Source organism: Paramormyrops kingsleyae, chromosome 15 (genome assembly GCF_048594095.1).
Source record: "Paramormyrops kingsleyae isolate MSU_618 chromosome 15, PKINGS_0.4, whole genome shotgun sequence".
Classification (NCBI taxonomy): domain Eukaryota; kingdom Metazoa; phylum Chordata; class Actinopteri; order Osteoglossiformes; family Mormyridae; genus Paramormyrops; species Paramormyrops kingsleyae.
In genome coordinates, this window is record NC_132811.1 from 7,498,412 (window position 1) to 7,519,470 (window position 21,059).

General features: G+C 42.7%; 1 protein-coding gene across 2 annotated transcripts in view; it reads left to right on the forward strand.

Annotated features, from left to right (window-relative positions):
• Positions 1-21,059, forward strand: part of LOC111860504 (ephrin type-B receptor 3-like) — a 41,860-nt gene that overhangs the window by 11,900 nt on the left and 8,901 nt on the right. For both annotated transcript variants that reach the window (XM_023844258.2, XM_023844259.2), the window contains exons 2-7: positions 11,367-11,431; positions 14,153-14,825; positions 17,041-17,196; positions 18,701-19,036; positions 20,277-20,401; positions 20,723-20,885. In XM_023844258.2, coding sequence (XP_023700026.1) covers positions 11,367-11,431; positions 14,153-14,825; positions 17,041-17,196; positions 18,701-19,036; positions 20,277-20,401; positions 20,723-20,885 — 1,518 coding nt within the window. The remainder of the gene's footprint in view (positions 1-11,366; positions 11,432-14,152; positions 14,826-17,040; positions 17,197-18,700; positions 19,037-20,276; positions 20,402-20,722; positions 20,886-21,059) is intronic.

A 21,059-nucleotide genomic window follows, 5' to 3' on the forward strand; every position in this document is an offset into this window, starting at 1 on the left:
AGTCAGCGTGATTCTCCCTTCAGTTCCTGAAATGTGGCCACGGTTGTAAATGTCTCAATGACCGGTGATGGTAACTGTGTTTGTTGACTTCTCTCCATGAGCCTGGAAACACAGCAAAGTGAATCACCACAGCTGGAAAAGTGTTACCTTGTATGGTGAAGGGATAAGTACAGAGAACTCAGGCTGGCCTCAGATTTATGTGTGCCTTATTGCATAATAATGGAACCTGGTTAATGTGTGACCGGATCATCCTCATACTTAATAAGCATCTATTCGGTTTTAAAGCCGTCGTTTTCCATTAGTCATGCAAACCCCACGTCTTCCAGACCACCCAGGAGCATCAGGCAGCAGAGGGCAAAACGTCCCGTGTTTGTCTTAATATTTACTGTGCGGAAGCTTTCTCAGTGGCTTGCCTGCTCTCCTCCTGCATATGACCTTTGAAAAAGGTCATGGACTACAATCATTCTTTGCACCAGATTAAGTCTCTTAATGTACGTAATGGCTGTATTGCAGTAAAACTCACTGCAGGGTATAAATCTTTTTTTTATTATTAATGAATGAACTGTAATAATTGTCTTAAGTGTATTATGTTTTTATAGTGTTGTAACATCCACATATGGATAAGACAGTAAAGTGTGTTTCTGAATTCAGTGTATGTTAGACTTATGCTCCAGCTATTTTTGCAGTTTTGTAGGTTGGGTGGCTGTAATTGCTTGTAGATTACTTCACCAATGCATTACCATCAGGGAGAAAAGTGATAAAAACAGACTAGCAGGTGGTCAAATGGTCTATAATTAGGTCAGTAATCGTGAACTGACATAGACCTACATTCTCAATAGAATTTAAAGCTTCTGCACTAGGCCAAGTCGTCACAGTCTCGGTTGTCAGTTATTAGTGAACCTGTCAAAGCTTTGTTTTTCATCAATATTATCTTATGACCAAACCGGTTTTGTTATATAGGAAATCTTAACAGACCTGTTTTACCATGTCATTTGTCTGTGCATGGATTTAGGTGTAAGCGCAAGACAAAAAGAGCGACGAAAGTAACTGAGTGTACTAGCTACAGCTCTATAACTCAATGTGTTTTACTGCTTCGGAGACAATTATGTGATTTATATGAAGTTGGCAACTGATGACAAAATGAAAGCAAACTTCTATAAACATTTAACGGGAGGGTGGACCCGCCACAGTAAAATTCGTGGCACTTTGCTTTCCTGTTTTCCCTCCACCATTTCCTTCTAGTCCCTTATCTTGTCCTTGTCCTTATCGGCCTCCTCTGCTGCCACAGTTGGCTAACTGCGCTGCTGCCGCTCCGCTCTCGCACTCCTGCCTGCCGCCTCAGCCCGCGTGCGGCCTGGCCCCCCTCCCTCATTTATTCCGTTTCTCCAAAACCCCGTGTCAGCGGATTAATCAATCTGGCTTAACGCCTCAAAGGGCCGCCGTCCGCTGGGGTATCGGCAGCCCCGTTCCTGACCAGCGGCTTCGGTTACACATCGATGAAGATTGAATAATACATTAGCCAGAGCGCTTGTCCTCTCTGGTTGACACACATGCTAAGTTCCCTCGACATCCCTCTACTGTAGCATCTGCGCCTGTTATGCCGTTCTTATGGCCGGATTAAACCTAAATGTGTCTCTCTTGCCCTTGCAGCTTGTGCATAGCTAGCAGCAAGCAGTATAAATACTCCTAATTATATATGCACATTGCAATAAAAGATGCTTAACTATACTTACACATCTGGGATACTCTGTCCGTTTTGCTTGTTTCTCTGCTGGCAGTCTTACTCTTGTGGTGAGAGGATACTTTTAGTCGGTTGGCTGGGCTGGAGTTTGATTTCAGTATTTTTTTTTTCGATCCCTGAGTATCTCCTTTGGGCTGATGTTGTAAACCAGACCTGGTACAGTTAGTGGAATTGTATGGCCTTAGTGTGTCACAGAGAGCCTGTAAGAATGTAATCAGGGAGCTATTAAATGCGTGTGCTTTATGCGTCGAATTGTCCTTCTGTGAAGAACCACTTCAAGAGTTACACCCATTTTGGGTCATTATAGGTGAGAAAGGTTATGGATGGAACTTAAGATCCAAGAGCTGCAAAGGACATCGATGTATCTATAATGACCTGGAACTTATTAATGTAACCGGCGATGAACCAACCCACTCTATCATAAAATTGGCAAACATAAATGTTTGAATAATGGATGTATGTAAACATGTCATACAGTGTCTAAGGTGGTTAGATTTATTTCCCCAGATTTCCATATGTGAGCGTCGCGCAGACCGGCCACTATACTGAGCTCTTTATGTAATTGTTTGGAGACACATAAACCCCCAGCCATATGGGGCCCTCGAGCTTTGGACGTCAATCAATTTATTGGTCAATTTCTTTCATTGCAGTGAAATGCGAATTATGGTCCAAGTCGTGGTGTCATGGTTAAATACACGATTAAACAAAAGATGTGGCATCTATGGATTCGAAGTGGAGCCCCTTGCATTGACTTGCATGACGATGCAGCAAAGATCAGACTTGTGTTAAAGCTATTTTCCATTTTCCAAATGTCTGCTCATCCCAGTCTTCCAACTTTTTCCCAATAGTCATAATTTAAAATAAAAAAAAAACACTGAAAACGTTTTCTGAAAGGCCTGATAAGTCAAGTTATTACAGCAGCCGAGTGTAGGATTAATTAAGCGAGCGGTGATTAGCACCCCAGCTGACAGGATCACATGGGGTGGGGAGAGTCGCTGTGCGCTAAAACTATCCTAAGTGATTTATCTAGCAAAGTGATTTGATAGAAAAACAATAAATAATAATGATCTTCCTGTTTCGGAGGTAATGAGCCCAAATAACAAATAAAAAATTTTCTAACAGCTAGTATTCTGAAGGAATAAATATATAAAGTGGAGTAATTACTCCACAGCTGCTTGTCAGTGGTTTTTAAAGTGATGAATGCTACAAAGCCTGAAACGTTTCATCGGGTATCATTGTCTTAATAGATGAGTAGATAAATAAATAGATAAAAAAAATTATAAATGGCCTAGCGTGACAGAGATTGAGAAGGTACCACCCCTCGCATTCCAGATCAGACGTTTTACCACGAAGGTGTGCTACTGCAATTTGAAGTCTATTCATAAATGAAAGAGGTAATCTAGAAGAGCTAATCTAAGTCCCTCCAAAGCTAGGCATGTGTGTGTGTCTTTGCGTGTCAGTTAGCATAACCCAGACCCAAAGTGCCGCATTCCTGGCAGTTACTGGCTTCTCTTTGTTGTCGAAGTTCCTGACCTGAATCCTGAGAAGCAGGCAGGTAAGCATTAGCGCGATCCGTGCCCTCAGCTAACGTGAGACCCAGCAAAAGCGACCGCGCCGCCCAGGGGTGATGTGTCATCTGACACTCTTTATCCAGCATATACATGCTTACAAAAACGGCAGAGTAGAAAAGTAAATACTCTCATTGCTCTATACTAATACTATAACCATTATGGGATGTAATTTATGACAGGCCTCAGGTATTATCACAACTTTGAATGAGTCACCGTGTATTTTGATCCATTCTTTCTGGCTGTTACATGTGTCTTTAAATGTAGTTGTTAATCTTCAGTTTTAAATGGAACTATTGAGACTAGACATGAAACACTCACTGTACTCCAGTGGCTGTCTTTTGGTGTGAAGTTGCAACATTTGTTAGTACCTAAAATTTGATGACTTATTTCGCGACTAGGATGATTCACGTTGAATGAGGTTTTGCTGGGATACAACTGAGGCTCATCGGGCATCACTGTAGCGGTGGTGGTTGTCAATCTGCTCCCGGCCTTGCCTGCACACCGCTTGCCTGCACACCGCTCGCCTGCACACCGCTCCCCTGCTCGCTCTGTGTTTACAGGGCTCCTCTCTCGAGGTGCTCAGGTTCCATCCCATAGTTGTTTCAATGAATCGGAGGCTCTGAATCGCCTGTACTGTGTGAGTGCCCTGCAATGCACCGCGGCTGGCCCCAGCTCATGGAGGCTCGGTCTGGATAAAGCATGTACTGTTTTTGCTGAGTTAAAGAAAGGACATTTTCCAAAAGAGCCTGTGTATGAACAACAGAGAAATACGTTTACTCAGCTGCTGCTTTGCTTTTAGTATATAATGTGCTGGCAAGCATTTGTGTAGGCTTCACATAAATCAAACGCCTTTAGTATTTGCAGTGAATAAGGCACATAGTCGACCAGGAAAGTTCCAGCAAAAGCCTTTGTCTATATACTGAGACGGATCGATAGGTACCCCATAAACAATATTTAAACAATCGAGAGCAGTTAATTTTGTATGGTCTTATTGCCATGGACAACAATGAAGGGGCATTTTCCTTAATTTTTCCCAGCCTCAAGTGGCTGTTGTTACCACAGCATAATGAGTCTGTTGCTGGGAGCGGTCTTTAAGTAGGTAAGTGGAGTTCGCTGTAGGAGGGACGGGTCTCTGCAAGGCTCTGCTATCTGCTGCACGAATCAGGGCTGGTAATCTGTTCAGGCCCACACGTAAAATACAAGTGTAATGAGGGTACCAAAAGAGGAAAGTGGATGCATTCCTCATAGCACTGTTATGCTTTGCTACCCTGTCTAAATACTGGTATTTTTCATTTATCCACTTTATGTAAATACGGGTGGTATATAGGTTGCTGATTAATCTCCCAGAACAACTAAAGAAAAGCTAGACAGTTTAGGTATGGTTCATTAACTTTACCGTTCGTCTTTATCTTCAGAGGATACACACACATTCCACTGCTATAGGAAATAGCTTCTTTCAGTGTCTGAAGACCATTCATTCAGCCAAGAACGGACTTTATGCACGGGCTAACTTGAGCTATTGGCCAGGGCCCCGAAATTGTAGGGAGCCCCAATTTTTTTTTCCTGGTTGTCACTACAGCATTTTATGGGCCCCAGAAATTAGTTTAGCCCTGAAGACTGGAGACCTGGAGTTTGGCCCTGCTGTCAACATGGTCAGCCATTATTCTCACTTCTGGAAAATCTATTATAAAGCATTTTGTTAAATTATGCCACAGTAAATAAAATTGACTGATAGATTGATAGTATCCACTCTGTGTAGGAGCATGTCTCTCAATATAGCATTTAGCTTCTGAAGGGTTGTCAGATAGATGTTAAGTACCTTATTATTAAGCTGGTAGTGGTCTGGAAATTGAAATGCTTGTGTGCTGAATTTGTTTTGTGTGACTAGGGGGGATTTTAGCTTGAAATTCAAAGATACAAAGTGTAGATTAACACAATGTAATCTGCAATGTAATCTTTATAAGTTCTGAAACTATGATTTAAACTGGACCTCAAATCCTTATATGGGCCCTTAAATCTCTTTAAAAGGCACCCAAAGGTGATTTCTGCAGCTTGGCCATATTACAACACAGTTCCTCTTCATTATAATCGATAGTGACATCATTATTCTATGCTCTCCATTAGGGCTGAATGTTATTGGAAAAATTTCAAATATCACAATATGTTGGTTTTTTTTCCCCAATATTATGGTATTTATAAATCAAAAAGGGAGTTGAAAATTCACCCAAAATAAACTGTATCCATATAGAACTTGTTATTATCTACCAATGGAGTCTGTCAAATAACTTGGGGGTTTTGCCACAGGTTGTGCCACCAAACACAAAGATGCACCGATTGCTTTTGCTCAATATCATCTCTATGGAATCCAGAATATTTCCATACCGCGGAATGTTAATGCCTTTTGGTGACCAGTTCTTGTTCACATTTTTTCTCCTTGCTCATTTTTGTTAAATTTCTCACAAAGACACCGCACTGTCTATGAGTGAGCACAAGCGTGACTATGATGCATGCAGAGCTCTTGCAAAAGTCAGATAATCCCGAAAAGGAACAATTATTAAAATTGCAATGCTTGCTAAGTTTTGTTTCCTGTGGCAGAGTAAAAATGTCGTAATGAAAGTTATCGATGATCTCTGATTGGACGAAATGTTATCGCGCGCGCTCCCGCCAAATTCTGTCGGCAAGTTTTATAATACGACAAAGCGCAACTTTTGTTGAAAAAAAACTTAAGAATACCGTATACCGTGGTATGACGTCCAGATGGATTGACGGTATGAAAAATTAGATGTCGCCCAATTCTAATTTCAATATTAACGTTGCACATTGCGCAGACCCTCTTACCATAAGAGGTGGTATACTTTAGCTGTAGCATATATATTTTAAAAGTCTGCCTGTTTGAAACCAATAACATACAAGTGTCGTATTCTTGATATTTTGGCAGAAATACTAAAATCATGTTTTTGTCACAAGAAGTTTAATACTGAAATATTCATCTGAGGTTTTTTTGAGCACCGTTCTGAGTGGTTCACCATGAATTACGTGTGTCCTGAAGGTATCCTTTTGCTGTATATCCAGTTTCATGTTGTCACTGTGGCTGTGATATTTTAAGTCATAATCCACGCCAGAAAAATAATGCACTAAGCCATGCCTTTTGTAGAGAATGTGTCTATTTTTTATTATTTTGCTGCTTCAATAATACTGTGGTCATTATTGTTGCAGATTGCAGGTACCTGTATCAGCATTTTCTGTAAAAGGTTTTGCTAGCATAAAAGGTCGGCGCAATACCTGGAATGCGGAAATGCAGGTATTGCCTGTCTGAGGAAGCACGTTACAAAGAGCAAAGGATCCAAGATTACCGGTTAGCATGCAGACTCACATATGTTGACACAACTGACATCTGTGCTGACATTAGAAAAACATAGTTATGCTATTATAGGAGGCGGTATTTAGAGAGATAAAATAATTGAGATGTTCAAAACCAAATGTTATTCTTATAACCGAAAGGTAAAAAGGAAGGTAAAGTGTTTAAGCTTCATGAGATTAAATATTAACTTTAGATTTTTTATTATGAAAGTTAATGGTCTGTTAAACGCACAGAAGAACCTTCATTATGTTCATTTACTTCTTGTCAGATATATCGGAATAAATGCTTAATTCATTTGAGTGGTGTGCATCTATAAATCTGAGCTCTGGCCATTGTCCACTCTGATCATTTGAACGAAATTTAAGTTCCGTCGATGTCTTGCTTCTGTGGTTCTGCAGTTTATGGTTGCGCCTGCTGAGCGTGATTTTGGTAGAACATCGTCATTGACCAGGGGTTGGACACATAGACCATCGTCATTGACCAGGGGTTGGACACGTAGACCATCGTCATTGACCAGGGGTTGGACACGTAGACCATCGTCATTGACCAGGGGTTGGACACGTAGACCATCGTCATTGACCAGGGGTTGGACACGTAGACCATCGTCATTGACCAGGGGTTGGACACGTAGACCATCGTCATTGACCAGGGGTTGGACACAGACCCAGACTAATATGTACAAAGACACACATATACTCAGGCACACCTGGTTGAACAAAGTGGCCTGAAGGTTATTTGTCTGTCAGGCCCGCCTTGCTCTGTAATTACGGACTTCTGAGGAACAGCCGTAATTCCTGAGCTGAATTGCCTGAGAGCTCTTAAAGGGTAATGGTCGGTTCACATCTTCAGAAAACCATAGTCTCAAGAACGGAAGTGAACATAAAACAGGCCGATTTCAAAGTTACGAGTTGTGGAGTTTTATTGACGTGTATATAAAACAATGACATTCTGACTGGCATGTTTCTTCCTGATCGTAGAGGCAAATAAAACACAAGAAATGCACCGATAGATAGATAGATAGATAGATAGATAGATAGATAGATAGATAGATAGATAGATAGATAGATAGATAATGCCAGTCCTTTTAAATTTCAACTTTAAAAGTTTAATATATTCATTTTAAAAATTAATTTAACATTTTTCTTTGTGGATGTCCTTTCAATAAGCAGTTTCAAGATAGTTGGTTGGAAGAATAGAAGGTTACATAAATGCGTGTATGTTTTATTTTATTTTCCATGTTGAGTCACCCATATCATTGTCCTATAGGCGTCTCTTCATACAGCTGAAAAAGAGCCAAAGAGCGGAGCCACAACAGAAACACATGAAGTCCATTAGAGCTGAAAGGAAATGCGCTGATCTCTTGAGCTCTGATAGTCTGCCTGGTTAGTATACACAGTGCAGCACTGGTGATAGGCATTGTGACGTGAGTGACAGAAGGCATAGTGATGGAGGCTTGGGTCTTTTCAAGGGTCTTTTATGTGAATTTCTCACAGGGGAGCCTGCCACCCACACCTACTCCTGTTGACCAGTTACTGGTGCCACTTCTACGCAAATGTGGTCCTTCTAATCAGCACACTCGCTCACTGTACAAAGGAGAGGCCTGCCATCATTTAAATTTAAATAGGCCCTTCCTTCACTTCCTTTCACAGCACTTCTTCTTCTCCCCCGTGGCTAATAAAGGCAGCAGACAAAGGCGCACACAAAGCAATCAGCCTAATAGCTCTAATAAGTTTAATGCGGTGTTACTGCCTGCTGTTGACACGTTTCTGTTTCTTGGTTAAACAGACCTGAAGTGTTTTAGGATAGAGTTTGGTCCAGGTTTCCCTCCATTTGCTTTTAGGAGCTACAGTTGCGTGTAAGGATGTGCATTTCTAGAACGCTGCAGCGGATGATATATTAACAGGAGACAGAAAAAAATAATAGCCAGGAATAGAAGGTTTGCGTGAATGTCTTGATGACTGACCAAGCTACATTTTCTTGAAAGTAGTGTTTAGAGATGGCGGGTCACAGTGCATAGTAATAAACATCTGAAGGTGTTCTCAGATACACAGCCTGCAGCAAATTTAGCTTTTCTGTCCTTAAAGAATCAAAAAAAAAAAAAACATGCACGTTTCAGCATATTCCTAGTCTTCATGCTTAGGGAGCGCTTGGGTCGTATTGTGTTGCTACAGGTGTGCTTCACCCTGGAGTTTAACTGTAGGAGAGCGTTACCAAAATGGGCGCTGAAAGCCAAAAGAAGCTCTGGAAAAATCCCTTGTAATCCCTAACCTGTCTGCTCTTTGTGCCCTCGCAGCCAAGGTCTAAAACAAGCAAGCATTCTTTCGCTCAAATAATGGCTCTTTTTCTCTCTTCTTAGGTTAGGTTGTTTGAACAAAAGGAGAAAAAAAAAATCGGACTTAACCCAGGGCACAGTAAAAGGTGTGTGTGTGTGAGAGAGAGAGAGAGAGAGAGTCTGTGCGTGTTACTCCATCTTATTTTGTTGGGAATTGGTGAGTCTGTCTCCCTTTTATCAATTGTACCCCGTCATTATAGGATTACGCAGTATTTGCTTGCATGATGGACCGTTTGTGTGTCTAGGTGCGTTAAATCTATGTGTCAGAATAAAGAAAAAAACTTGCTAATCCATGTGTCAGGGACCTGTGCATTTGTGCCTCAATGAAGCTTATCTCCCTGTCTTCTTTTGACCTTAAATGCAGCCGATTATTAAAGCGAATCAAATAATATCAATATTTTGAAAGCTGTCACAAATCAAGATATTACACACAGAATTCTGTGATGGCTGCAGATACGTAATCCATGTCGTAAAATGAAGCCAAAAGCCATGGATGAAGCCAGAAAGAGACATCTTTTATTGTCGTTGTGTATTTTGTAGGTAGCAGAAAATGTTCTGTAACTAAGCGCTTTCAGATATCATGTGATTGGACTGGACCCTTTTTCCCCTATATGACTAGAGTGGGTGAGCGTCCATTACAGCCATGTTATGAGGTGCCTATGTTTGCATTGTTAGCAATCTTTCTTTTGTTTATGAGGCTTTTTCCTCATCCTGTTTCCTCTATAGCTTCCTGTGCCCCAAAGAGTGAATCTTATCTGTTTTTATTTCTGTTCTATAAGCACACACACACACACACACACACACACATATGTATTAATATCTTTGTGGGGACTATCTATTCATTTATATGGGTAAAAACCTATTCCCAACAATAACAACCTTAACCCTTACCCAGCCCAAACCTTAAGTAACCAGGGTACCAAAGAGCGATGGACATTTGGTCCATCCATCCATCCATTTTCTGTAATCCCTTGTCCTGTTCAGGGTCATGGGGCAGGTCCCCAGAGCCTGACCCGGAGGCCAATAGTGTAATATATACCCCCCCCCCACACACACACACACAGGATGGTTACTGCTCTTTACAAGAAAAAGTCTGCTATTCTGTATTACAGCCTCACAGGCCCTCACTCCTCTGCTCAGTGTATTGCTGGGCTTTGGGTGGGGGTGACGGCCCGGGGGGGGGGGGGGGTGTCATCACACGCTGTGTCCTGAGCCCGGCTTCATTCACCCGATACTGCCTCCTCATCTAAATGCACACACCAGCTGTACAATGCACAGCTTTGCCCGTTTTCAGCAGCGTTACAAAAGCGTAAACAAAGCAGAACGACGTGGAAATGTGGAGGCGGAGGTTACTTGGCCCGGTCCAAAAAGTTCTGCTTTTAGCTGAGCGGGCATGTAGACAAGCGTACACAGCGTTACCGTCACCCCTGTATGCGAGGGTTCAGATGCTGTCAGTTTAATTCCTGCATTAAAAATTGCTTTAAGCGTCGGCATGCAGAGTAGAGAAATTGCACATCGCTGTCAAGAGTGACGCTGTCAATCCAAACGGCAGTACAGACACATGCAAACTTACTGACATCCTGAAGCGATTCAACCGTAATGCCACCTTTGTCAGTATAACAACTGTTACATAATGCATACCTGTTAAGTAGACGGTGCGTACAGGAGTGCGGAGATATATATAATCATTATATTTTCTGACTGAGAAATCCACATAAGTACAGTGATTTTCCATGTGTATGTATACTGACGACTGTTTGATTGTATGGAACCTTGCTTGTATGCTCTTTAATTACTTGCCTTTTCTATCATTTATAGTTATCTATAACATTCCCATTTCATTCTCCTCAGATTCTAATTGCTACCCCTGAGGATAGAGGCAGTAGTTTTTCGGTGACAGTCATGCTGCATTTCAGGCAACGATGACACCTCTAATTAATCTCTTAACTAGCATTTCAGTAAAATGTTAACAATGCCTGCCAGAACACCCACCGTGATGCCCTGTTATTTTTTCAGCTGTCTGCCAGAAAAAAGTGGTCGTTGTTGTTTCCAGGTTATTCAGATAAGGATTTTAGGGCCTCAGATATAGTAACAGAACAGAGAATTCCCCTCTGACAATACGGGTTCCCCCTCACATTTTTTGCAATAACAGGTAGATCCAAAATATTTGGGTCACGAGGATGGGAGCCGTAGCACTCGAGATCAGTTCCGACCAGCCAGGTTCTGAGTCTCTGGGGATATCAGAACACACTGGTTTCTGTGTCAGCGTCTCCTTTTCCCTTCGCGGCGAGCTCGCCATGCGCGAGGAGGCTGTAGAGAAACGGCAGGTGCAGTAATGCTTCTCCTCCTGTTGTTTTGCAGAAACATTAATGGACACAAAATGGGCCACGACGGAACTGGCCTGGACAGCGCATCCTGAGACGGGGGTGAGTAAGTGCGTTTGGAGCGACACGTGTGCGGTGGTGTTTTCGAAACTCAGATTAACGCAGCCATTAACTAAAAAATGCTGTTTGATTTTTGTAAAAAAAAAAAATTACTCTTAAAAATACTCTCAGAAATACCCCTGTGCCCAATTAGAGGATTATAGTTCTGATTTTTAACTTATTCCTGTCCACAATCTGGGAAAATAAGCACAAGCTACTCCATATTTTAATAAACACAGATTCTTCTTCACCATCCCAAACATGTATTCTGCTCCTCTGTGTAGCTACAGATCTTGGGCCCCCCAGTCCAGACCAATCCAATTATTTAAAAAAAAATTTAGGGGCCCTGTCACTCAGGGGCCTTTGGAATCATCCTAACTTACCCCCCCTTACGGCACCCCTGCCTACAACAATGGCTATTCATGCAACACCCCCCCACCCCCCCACTTTAAAGCCACCCTCTGTCCCCCCTTTATTGTGCTTACATTCCAGTCTTCCCATTCCATTCCAACACCCGCCTGCTGGGGGTCTCACCATCCCACTGCAGCTGTTACCAGTCCACACTTTCAGTGCCACCTGGCACCTGGTCCGGTGCCTCCTGGTCCTCTTTTCCCATAAACCCCCCCCCCATAAAGTGCAAGTCCAGGGGATGTGACTGATAACATTCACACCTACGACCTGCGTATACACCCAATTTTACACATGGTATCAAATCTTGATATGTGTTGTCAAATTAACACATCACCAAAACTCAGTATGAAATCTAACCCCTGTGTTCCAGACACTGGGTGTCATTTTTCATTCGTTTGTTCATCTTTTTCATTTAAGTTTGTACTCCACTAATTTAAAATCATTCTTCTCAGTTCTTTTAATTCCCATTTTTTTTTTTCTAATTTCACAGTTATTTCTGTATTATACAAGTTCTGTTGATAACGTCAGTAGGTGTTATGCTTGTTGCACTGCTATTTCAGTGCATTTGGTTATTCAGCAATGAACACTACAAATCAAAGTACCCAAATAAACAATGTGTTTAAAGAAGATTAAATACAACCTGCTTCAGAATTGTGTCTGTCAAGACATCAGAAGAAAATTATTCCCTCTCCTCTGTGATAAAGTACCAAACTTTTGACTTACCTAGACAAACAGACGTAGCGCACTCCAACGCGACAGCCTGAAATGAACAGACATGACCCCCGTCTTTTCTGCCCACCTTGGCGGCACATGTTATCTATCTCCTCCACCTTCAAAAAGAGGTAGCATGTATCTCTCTGTAACAGATGGAAGAGCAGGGAGAGCCATTTGTTTGTGGGAAATAAAGGTCTTATTTGACATAGGCACCAGCCCCTGGGATTTTTAAGGAGTGTGGAGGACAATTGGAGACAGTAGCTTAATGTCATTAAACCATTTGGGCATAGAAATGTTGGACTTATATATGTGACTATATATATATATATATATATATATACATACATACACATATACACACACACACACACACACACACACCTCAGAAATTAATTGGATTTTAGACCTGTTTGTCCTCGACACCAATCACTGGACAACCCCCCCCACCTGCAGTTACACCATCATTATACTGCAGTATTTGAAAGTATAATTTTCAGTTTGGCTGGTTAATTGGGCATCTTACTGGATGTGGGAACATACTGTTACGTCTTTAAATACGGTTCCTTCGCCAAGCAGATCCCGGTGTTGCATCATGCATGAATTAAATCATTTCATCTCCTCCACTTCACGAGCGTAGCAGTTTTGTCGAAGTAATGCACCGGGATAGCGCTGTCCCACGAGCATTTCACCCACGCAGCACAACACCTCTGATTAAGCCCGCATGCCATTTATCACTTTAACTACACATCTAAAAGTAACTGTAATTAAATTAACCTAAAATTGCAATTTGCCTGCAGTGTGTATATATGCTACGCTAAGCAATGCTTAAATAAACTATCTGAATACCATTAGTTTTATTCACATAGCTTCTACTTAGACTGAATGACCTATTTAAGTTGTATACTGTTGTTGTATAATCTGCTGTTTTGTGAAGTTAATTAATTTTGCTTTTGACATATATTGGATACAAGTTCTGTGCAATGCATTTGCACCGAATGGAAGTGTGACTAAGATCGATAATAACGACAATTAAACACTGAGAGAAATGCATATCCGGAGCTTATCCATTCACCTGACTCATTCGCTTGACTCACGTTCATTTATTTGTTTTCAACCTTTAACACAAATTACAATAGAGAGAATAGGCAATATATTTCACCCACTAGCTTCTGCAGTGTGAATGTAGCGGATATCCCATAACGGAAATATAATTGGCGATTGGTTTCTGGGTAGCTGTTCAGACTGGGGTAAAGCTAACATCTGCTTGTCGTCTGTGGCATTCGGTACCATTGCTATATTTTTCAAAAATCGTCATGTAAATTGAGTGCAGTTACCATAAGTACTTAACACACTTTGCAGTGCTGTCCTGAACATAAAACTTTTTAATTATACACTTAGTCTATTTAAGAAGCAATTCTGTGACTCTAAAACTTGCGTTAGAAGGAAACGCAGCTAGCTGTACTTAATGTATTACCGTGTGTTCTGCTTCATCATGCAGTTTTATTACGTATTACTAGGTTTTACTAAATGTTTTGCTAAATGTTAAGTCGAAGCCCAGTCACGACGTGGACTTTAGCAGTGTTTCCTTTCTCCTCTAAGTGGGAGGAGGTCAGTGGATACGATGACGCCATGAACCCCATCAGGACGTACCAGGTGTGCAACGTGCGCGAAATGAACCAGAACAACTGGCTGCGCAGCAACTTCATCCCGCGCAAGGACGTGCTGCGAGTCTACGTGGAAATGAAGTTCACCGTGCGTGACTGCAACAGCATCCCCAACATCCCAGGCTCCTGCAAGGAAACCTTCAACCTCTTCTACTACGAGTCGGACTCAGACTCAGCGACGGCCACCAGTCCATTCTGGATGGAGAACCCATACGTCAAGGTGGACACCATCGCCCCTGATGAGAGCTTCTCTATGCTGGAGTCCGGCCGCGTCAACACCAAGGTCCGCAGTTTCGGGCCACTCTCCAAGGCGGGGTTCTACCTGGCCTTCCAGGATCTGGGGGCCTGCATGTCCCTCATCTCCGTCCGTGTCTTCTACAAGAAGTGCTCCACCACTATCGCCAACTTCGCCGTGTTCCCCGAGACGGCCACGGGGGCAGAAGCCACGTCGTTGGTGATTGCTCCCGGAGTCTGTGTCCCCAACGCGCTCGAAGTGTCCGTTCCTCTCAAGCTGTACTGCAACGGAGACGGAGAGTGGATGGTTCCGGTGGGGGCTTGCACCTGCGCAGCTGGGTTTGAGCCTGCCGTAAAGGACACTCAATGCCAAGGTGAGCTATTTAGTAATCTTTACTACAACCTATTGAATCTGCAATACACTGCAACACGAAGAATGTATGCATGCAGCCTTAACTGGTGTTTAAGTAATATATATAGATGCATTTTCATTGTCAGATGAGCTTGCATACGATAATTTGCATAAAGTGTTAACACATCATCCATTAGAATAACTAGCCAATTTCTTATTGGACACATTTTCAGGTAGACAAACATATATAAAAAATGTATTCATCTTTCCATCTATCCATCTTCCAGTCGCTTAATCTGGTCTGGGTCATGGGGGGTCGTGTGCCTATACCACACGGCGTACAGGGCTGGGGTACATTCTGTATGGAATGTCAGTCCGTCACAATAGATATAATAGCTGACATAGTATATATATAAGCTAAGATGCTGCTATAAATTATAACCACACTATAAACTTGTGTACGTTCAAAAAGAATTGCTAATGTATGAATGATTGAAGTTTATTACAATCAGCATAGCAACTGATTATATATAGTGTATAGCTTTTTTTGTCATTCTATTGTCTGAAGTACGCTTATATTATCTGGCAGGATAGCTGCACCAGTCTACCATTTCAATGCAGATCCTGCCATTGTATGGTCCCACCATCTGTGCTCTCATCTGCGTCACTGAAGAACCAGGCTGACATTGGATGATATAAAGAAAAAAGAGGAAAACAAAACTTTCAAGACATGATACATAATAAGGATGATGGGGATGAAAAGGAAAGAGGGGGCAAATGTCATTTGTGCGGCGGGCACAAGGCCTTGGGGGGGGGGGTCTGGGGGCAAGCCTGAAGTGATAAAGTGGAAAGTTGCTAAGGGATAGGAGTGTGATTATTACTCTCTCCCTGGGCTTGGCCGTTTTACATATGATGGAAAACTGGCATGAGGGACACATAAAGCATGCAGGAGGTGCAGAAAGAAACACACTGAGTCCTCTTGCGGCAGTTTGCCTGAATTTGAATGCCTGTCCTGCTGTAGTGGAGGTGCAAAGGAGGACACCCCCCCCCCCCCCCCTTAAATCTTTTCATTTCATAGATCAGACCTATTTGTTTGCTCGCGGAAGGCCAAGGTTACAGTCCCGGTGACCGCGTCTGATAAAAAGCACTCGCGTCAGGCCGTCCCGGAAACCGGGGGGGGGGGGATCTCCATCGTCGCGCTTTTCTGACTCAATCCGAAGGCCGTCAAACTCATTAATACCCTGTCAGCACAGTGTGAAGACATCCACATGAATATTAATCAATGAGGCCTTTTTCCCTGCTCCCGATTACCCGCGCCAAACCGCCCATCGCCACAATGTGTTCCTCACCTCCAGGTTCAGCAAAAATTCTAATCTGCTCCTTAAGTCTGACGCACTACACAAGAGGCTAGAGGGAGAGAGAGATCTGCGAAAAAGAGCCTGCAGGATTTGCATTTTCTGTCCTTTATCCGTCTCTCTTTCTCTCTCACTCTATCAGGAGTGGATGTTGAAGGAGAGCAAGGATGAAAGGAAACGGCTGACTTTCCCCTTCTTAAAATGGAATGATCAGCACTTTCTCTCCTTCAGAAAATGCCTTGCCTTGTTTACAGCAATACCGTGTGCTCCCTCAATTTACACTCAACTTTTAATAGACAACTTGTGGCCTCCTGGAGGTCTCAAGTATATAAAACATATATGGAGTTGGTTTGACATGCACTGTTATCGGTTGTTAAATTTAGCAAGTAGGGCTCTGGACTTGTGATGGAAAAGTTTGCCGCTAATTTCCAGAAAGTCGTGTCATGTTGTTGTACTGCCAGTTTATTGAAAATTCCAAGTTGTTCTAGTGACTACAATATAAATGGTGATTTCCTTTGTATAACTACTCAAAGATGGATTGGCTTTTGAAGTGACTGAAGTGAATTGTCTTTCTGGTGTTCTAATGCATTCAGGGAAAGTGTAATTTTCCTGGTGTGACGGCAGTTTGGTGCAGTTGGGGCATCCTGGTGGCATTTACCATATATATCACAGCCCTCCTGCGTTTATTGGGAGTGTGAGAGGCTCTGCATGCAATTTTGAATCATTTTCTTTCATGTTTGCAGGGTTTTTTTGTTTACCCTGAAAGACAAACTCATTAAAAACACCCAAACACAAAGGGTAAAACAAATGAAGAGCAAGGGAATTCGTTAAACCTAGCATCCGAGATTATAATGGAAAAAAATCTTTTCTTCCTCTGTTTAGCTTGCAGCCCCGGAACCTTCAAGTCGAGACAGGGAGAGGACTTCTGCTCCTCCTGTCCCCCCAACAGCCGCACAAGCTCGGGGGCGTCCAACATCTGTTCCTGCCGCAGCGGTTACTACCGTGCCGACAACGACTCCCCCGACTCCGCCTGCACCAGTAAGCGTCACGATATATATCCGCGCGACCGGCTCCCCGTCAGTGGAAGCAGCGTTCACCCCCCTCGGCTGATTAGCATACAGAAAGGCCATTGGTCTCCTTTATGAACTCTTGGCGGCTCTCGCACGTCCATTGGTTGAATGTTATTAGATATGTATAGATCAGTGATGGGGAAGTGAAGTACTGACAAGCTGACGGCTTTCTTGAGTTTGTCCTCAAGAAACGCAAGCACCACACTGCTAAAAATGAAATATGAAACAAGTATAATTTTCATGTACTTAGACAAAATTCAAATTTCATCAATAAACTGACTAACAACACATCCAATGCATAAGATCAATTTGCTTGCATTTAGGCATATTGTCTTATTTTTAGGAAATCTTACCAAGTACAATTTTCTTACTGCACTGGCAGATAATCTTGCTCGTTTTAGACTGTCTTGTCTCAAAACAGAAACAGCTTATCTTCAATTTAAAAGGCCGTTTTTTGCAGTGCACACACTTAGGACGTGATCAGCATCATTTTCAGCCGTCATTTTGTCTCTGCAGTAAAACTGAAGACTTTATTGCTTCGATGTAACTACATCAAAAAAAGGAAAATAATATCTTCAACGCTTTAGGTTTCTTTGTGCTTTGTGTGAATCTCTCTCAGAGCTCCAGGAGATACGGTCCTGGTAATTGGATAAAGAATTCCTTTATTTCTGCCATCACCCTTCCAGCAACTTTCCTCTCACAATTTAGAGTAAAAACAGATCCAATCTTACAGCTACTGACCTCCCAGTATAAACGCCGTCGCAGACGTATAACCTGTGATAAGAACTGAGTAAAAGCTGCACTGTTATGCTAATTACAGTGCTGTGCAAAAGTTTTAGGCAGACGAAAAAGATGATGATCAAATGGTCTTAGTGTTGGTGTAAAACTATGATATTATGTCTGTCAAAGTTTGTCGACTTTTCAAAACCAAGCCATTTCAAAACCCGTCCTAAAGTCGCCCCAGAATTTGCAGCAAACCTCCAATCAACCCATGAATTTTTTTACTCGACCACTGGAACACCTCGGATGGCTAATTAATACTCCACTGACCTTTTAAGAACTAATTCAATTAATTAAGTGAGTGGGTGGTGAAATCTAACAAGTCTATGGAATGGCCGAGGTGCCAGTTCATCTAGACATCCAAGACGTTGTCAGTGACTTTTTGGAGAGAAGAAGAAATTCTTGTTAGTTTTGTTCCTCGTGATATTCATACGTTCTAAAGTTGTGTTTTTTTGTTCTAAGCTGTTCTGTGCTTTAAACATTCCCTCTGACCGCCTGAGACTTTTGCATAGTACTCTGTGTAGCATATAATATTAAATCTGTCTCACATAATGTCAGCGCACAGTATGAGGTTTAGTAATTGTGGTGTTTCGATCTGTGGGAAGGTAGCAGGGGCAAACTAATTAATGTGTTAACGAAGGAAGCCTGTTGTTGCGTTAAATAACCTAACTGCTGTCGTCTGCCGCTGGTAGGCGTGCCCTCGGCCCCGCGCAGCGTCATCTCCAGCGTAAACGAAACCTCCCTGCTGCTGGAGTGGAGCGAGCCTCGAGATTCGGGCGGCCGCGACGACCTGCTCTACAACATCATCTGCAAGAAGTGCCTGCCCGAGCACGGGGCGTGCACACGCTGCGACGACAACGTGGACATCTCCCCGCGTCACCTGGGCCTCACGCAGCGGCGCGTGGCCGTCCGCAACCTGCAAGCCCACACGCAGTACAGCTTCGAGATCCAGGCCGTCAACGGCGTCTCCAACAAGAGCCCGTACCCCCCGCACTTTTCCGCCGTCAACATCACCACCAACCAGGCCGGTGGGTATTCCGGTAATCCGATACGCGTCGACACGCCCAGAGTCCTTGCATGTCAGGGCCTCTCTTGCCTTTTGTTTGCCCCAAGATAAAATGAATAGCCTACAGTTGGCTTTAAATTGATACCCTCACAGTATAGCAGAAACACATAATATGCTGGAGTTAGTTCACAGCGCTTGGCCCATCTGGTCTCCCTGTATGGGGCTCTGCTTCCATCTCCGCAACCAGAGATTGCAGGTTCACCTCTTCTTTATATTACACCAGACATCTGATATGTCCGTAGGACATGTGACTATGCATTAGGCCTGCTTTTGCTCCACCGCTGGCTCAGACGGTCTTTGGATTACCCACCTCCACTGCTAAATTTCGGACAAAGCGTCCTGTTTGCTCTGCAGGCCCAATAAAGCGGGTTATTCCTGGGGTCAGCGGCGGCCCAAACTTCATCTAAACACTGGGTCAGAGGGGTGCAGTGCTTGCACTGCAATAAGATTATTCTGAAGATTCTCCCAGGGTGTCCTAGAATATTCATTCACCTTTTAAGAACAAAAATAAATAAAGGCTCTGCAGAGTTGGGCCACCATGGTTACACGGTACCTAAGATGAAACAGGCCCCTTAATCCTTGGGCTGGGATTACCAGGGGATCGACCCAGAATGCATTGTCTTTAGGGAGACAACACGGAGGAGATGAGAATTGGGGTGGTGCAGTTTTAAATGGGAATTTTAGTTTGAGTAGGGAAGGGGGGGGGGGTGTGGATCATAAGAATAAAGAGCTACAAGAAAAGGATCAAAGGCAAATGCGTAGGAATTAAGAATCCTTTAAAAAAAACATGGCGCCGGAGGGAGAAGATGGCACAGACCTGAAGAACAGAGGGAGAACTTCTACGTGGCAAAACATAAAAACGGATATAGGAAAACATCTTTACTTTTGTGAGAGAACTGATTTAAGTATTTCTTAGATAAGAATGGCAGTGAGGGAGAATAAATGACAGGATGTGTGTAACAAGAATCTGAGAATCACTTTTTACGAAGAAAAAGAGAAGTAAGAAATTCAGTCTATAATTAAATTTGCCCGTTATCTTCTGATGAGATTCTTATACTTTCTGATGAATTGGAATCCAAATATGGAATGGTAACTGGAACACTTGTGTAACATGGTAATGCTGAAGGCTTATCTGCTTATCTATTTATTCTTTCATTCATTATTTGTTTGTTTGTTTGTTTGTGTATTATCTTTTATGACAGCACCATCTGCAGTACCTACTGTACACCTGATGGGGGCTACAGCCAGCACTATGAGCTTATCCTGGTTGCCTCCAGAAAAACCCAATGGGATTATCTTGGATTATGAGATCAAGTACCGCGAGAAGGTGAGCGACAATGCAAAACAATGGTGATAATTTTATTGTATCGGTTTTTGTCTTTTATGGATTCATTTTTTTTCTTTTTAGCGAATATTTTTTGACAGTTTTTGTTTCAGCTTTTTTCCTCTTTGCTCTTCCTCTCTCAACCTTTGAAGAATAAATCCAAAACACTGGGAGAAAACTGACAGGAGATTTACATTTTAGAGGAGAAATGATTGCCATATCTGCATTTGAATAGTGCTAAAGTTGCAAATTAACTGCAGAGAAATTCTCGTCGAATATCGTAGAAGGGGAAGGGGTGGATGACTGCTGTCTCTCTTGCTCCAGGACCAGGGAGAGGCCATTGCGCACACGATGACTGCACAGCGCAGCTCTGCCAGGATAGAGGGCCTGAAAGCAGGAACGCCGTACATCGTGCAGGTTCGAGCACGAACCGTTGCCGGCTACGGCCGCTACAGCAGCCCGGCGGATTTCAGCACCAACTTGCAGAGTGAGTTCCCTGTTTCCGGAAACGGCATTATACTTAAAATAACACTATTCTATGCATGCTGTCTTTTGTAGTTCCTGTTGTTTTTCAGCTCATAACAGGTTCTAAATATATCGAGGGAGCTAACCAGGTCATAGATAGGAGATCACGTTAACTATGTAGCATATTTCCAAAGTA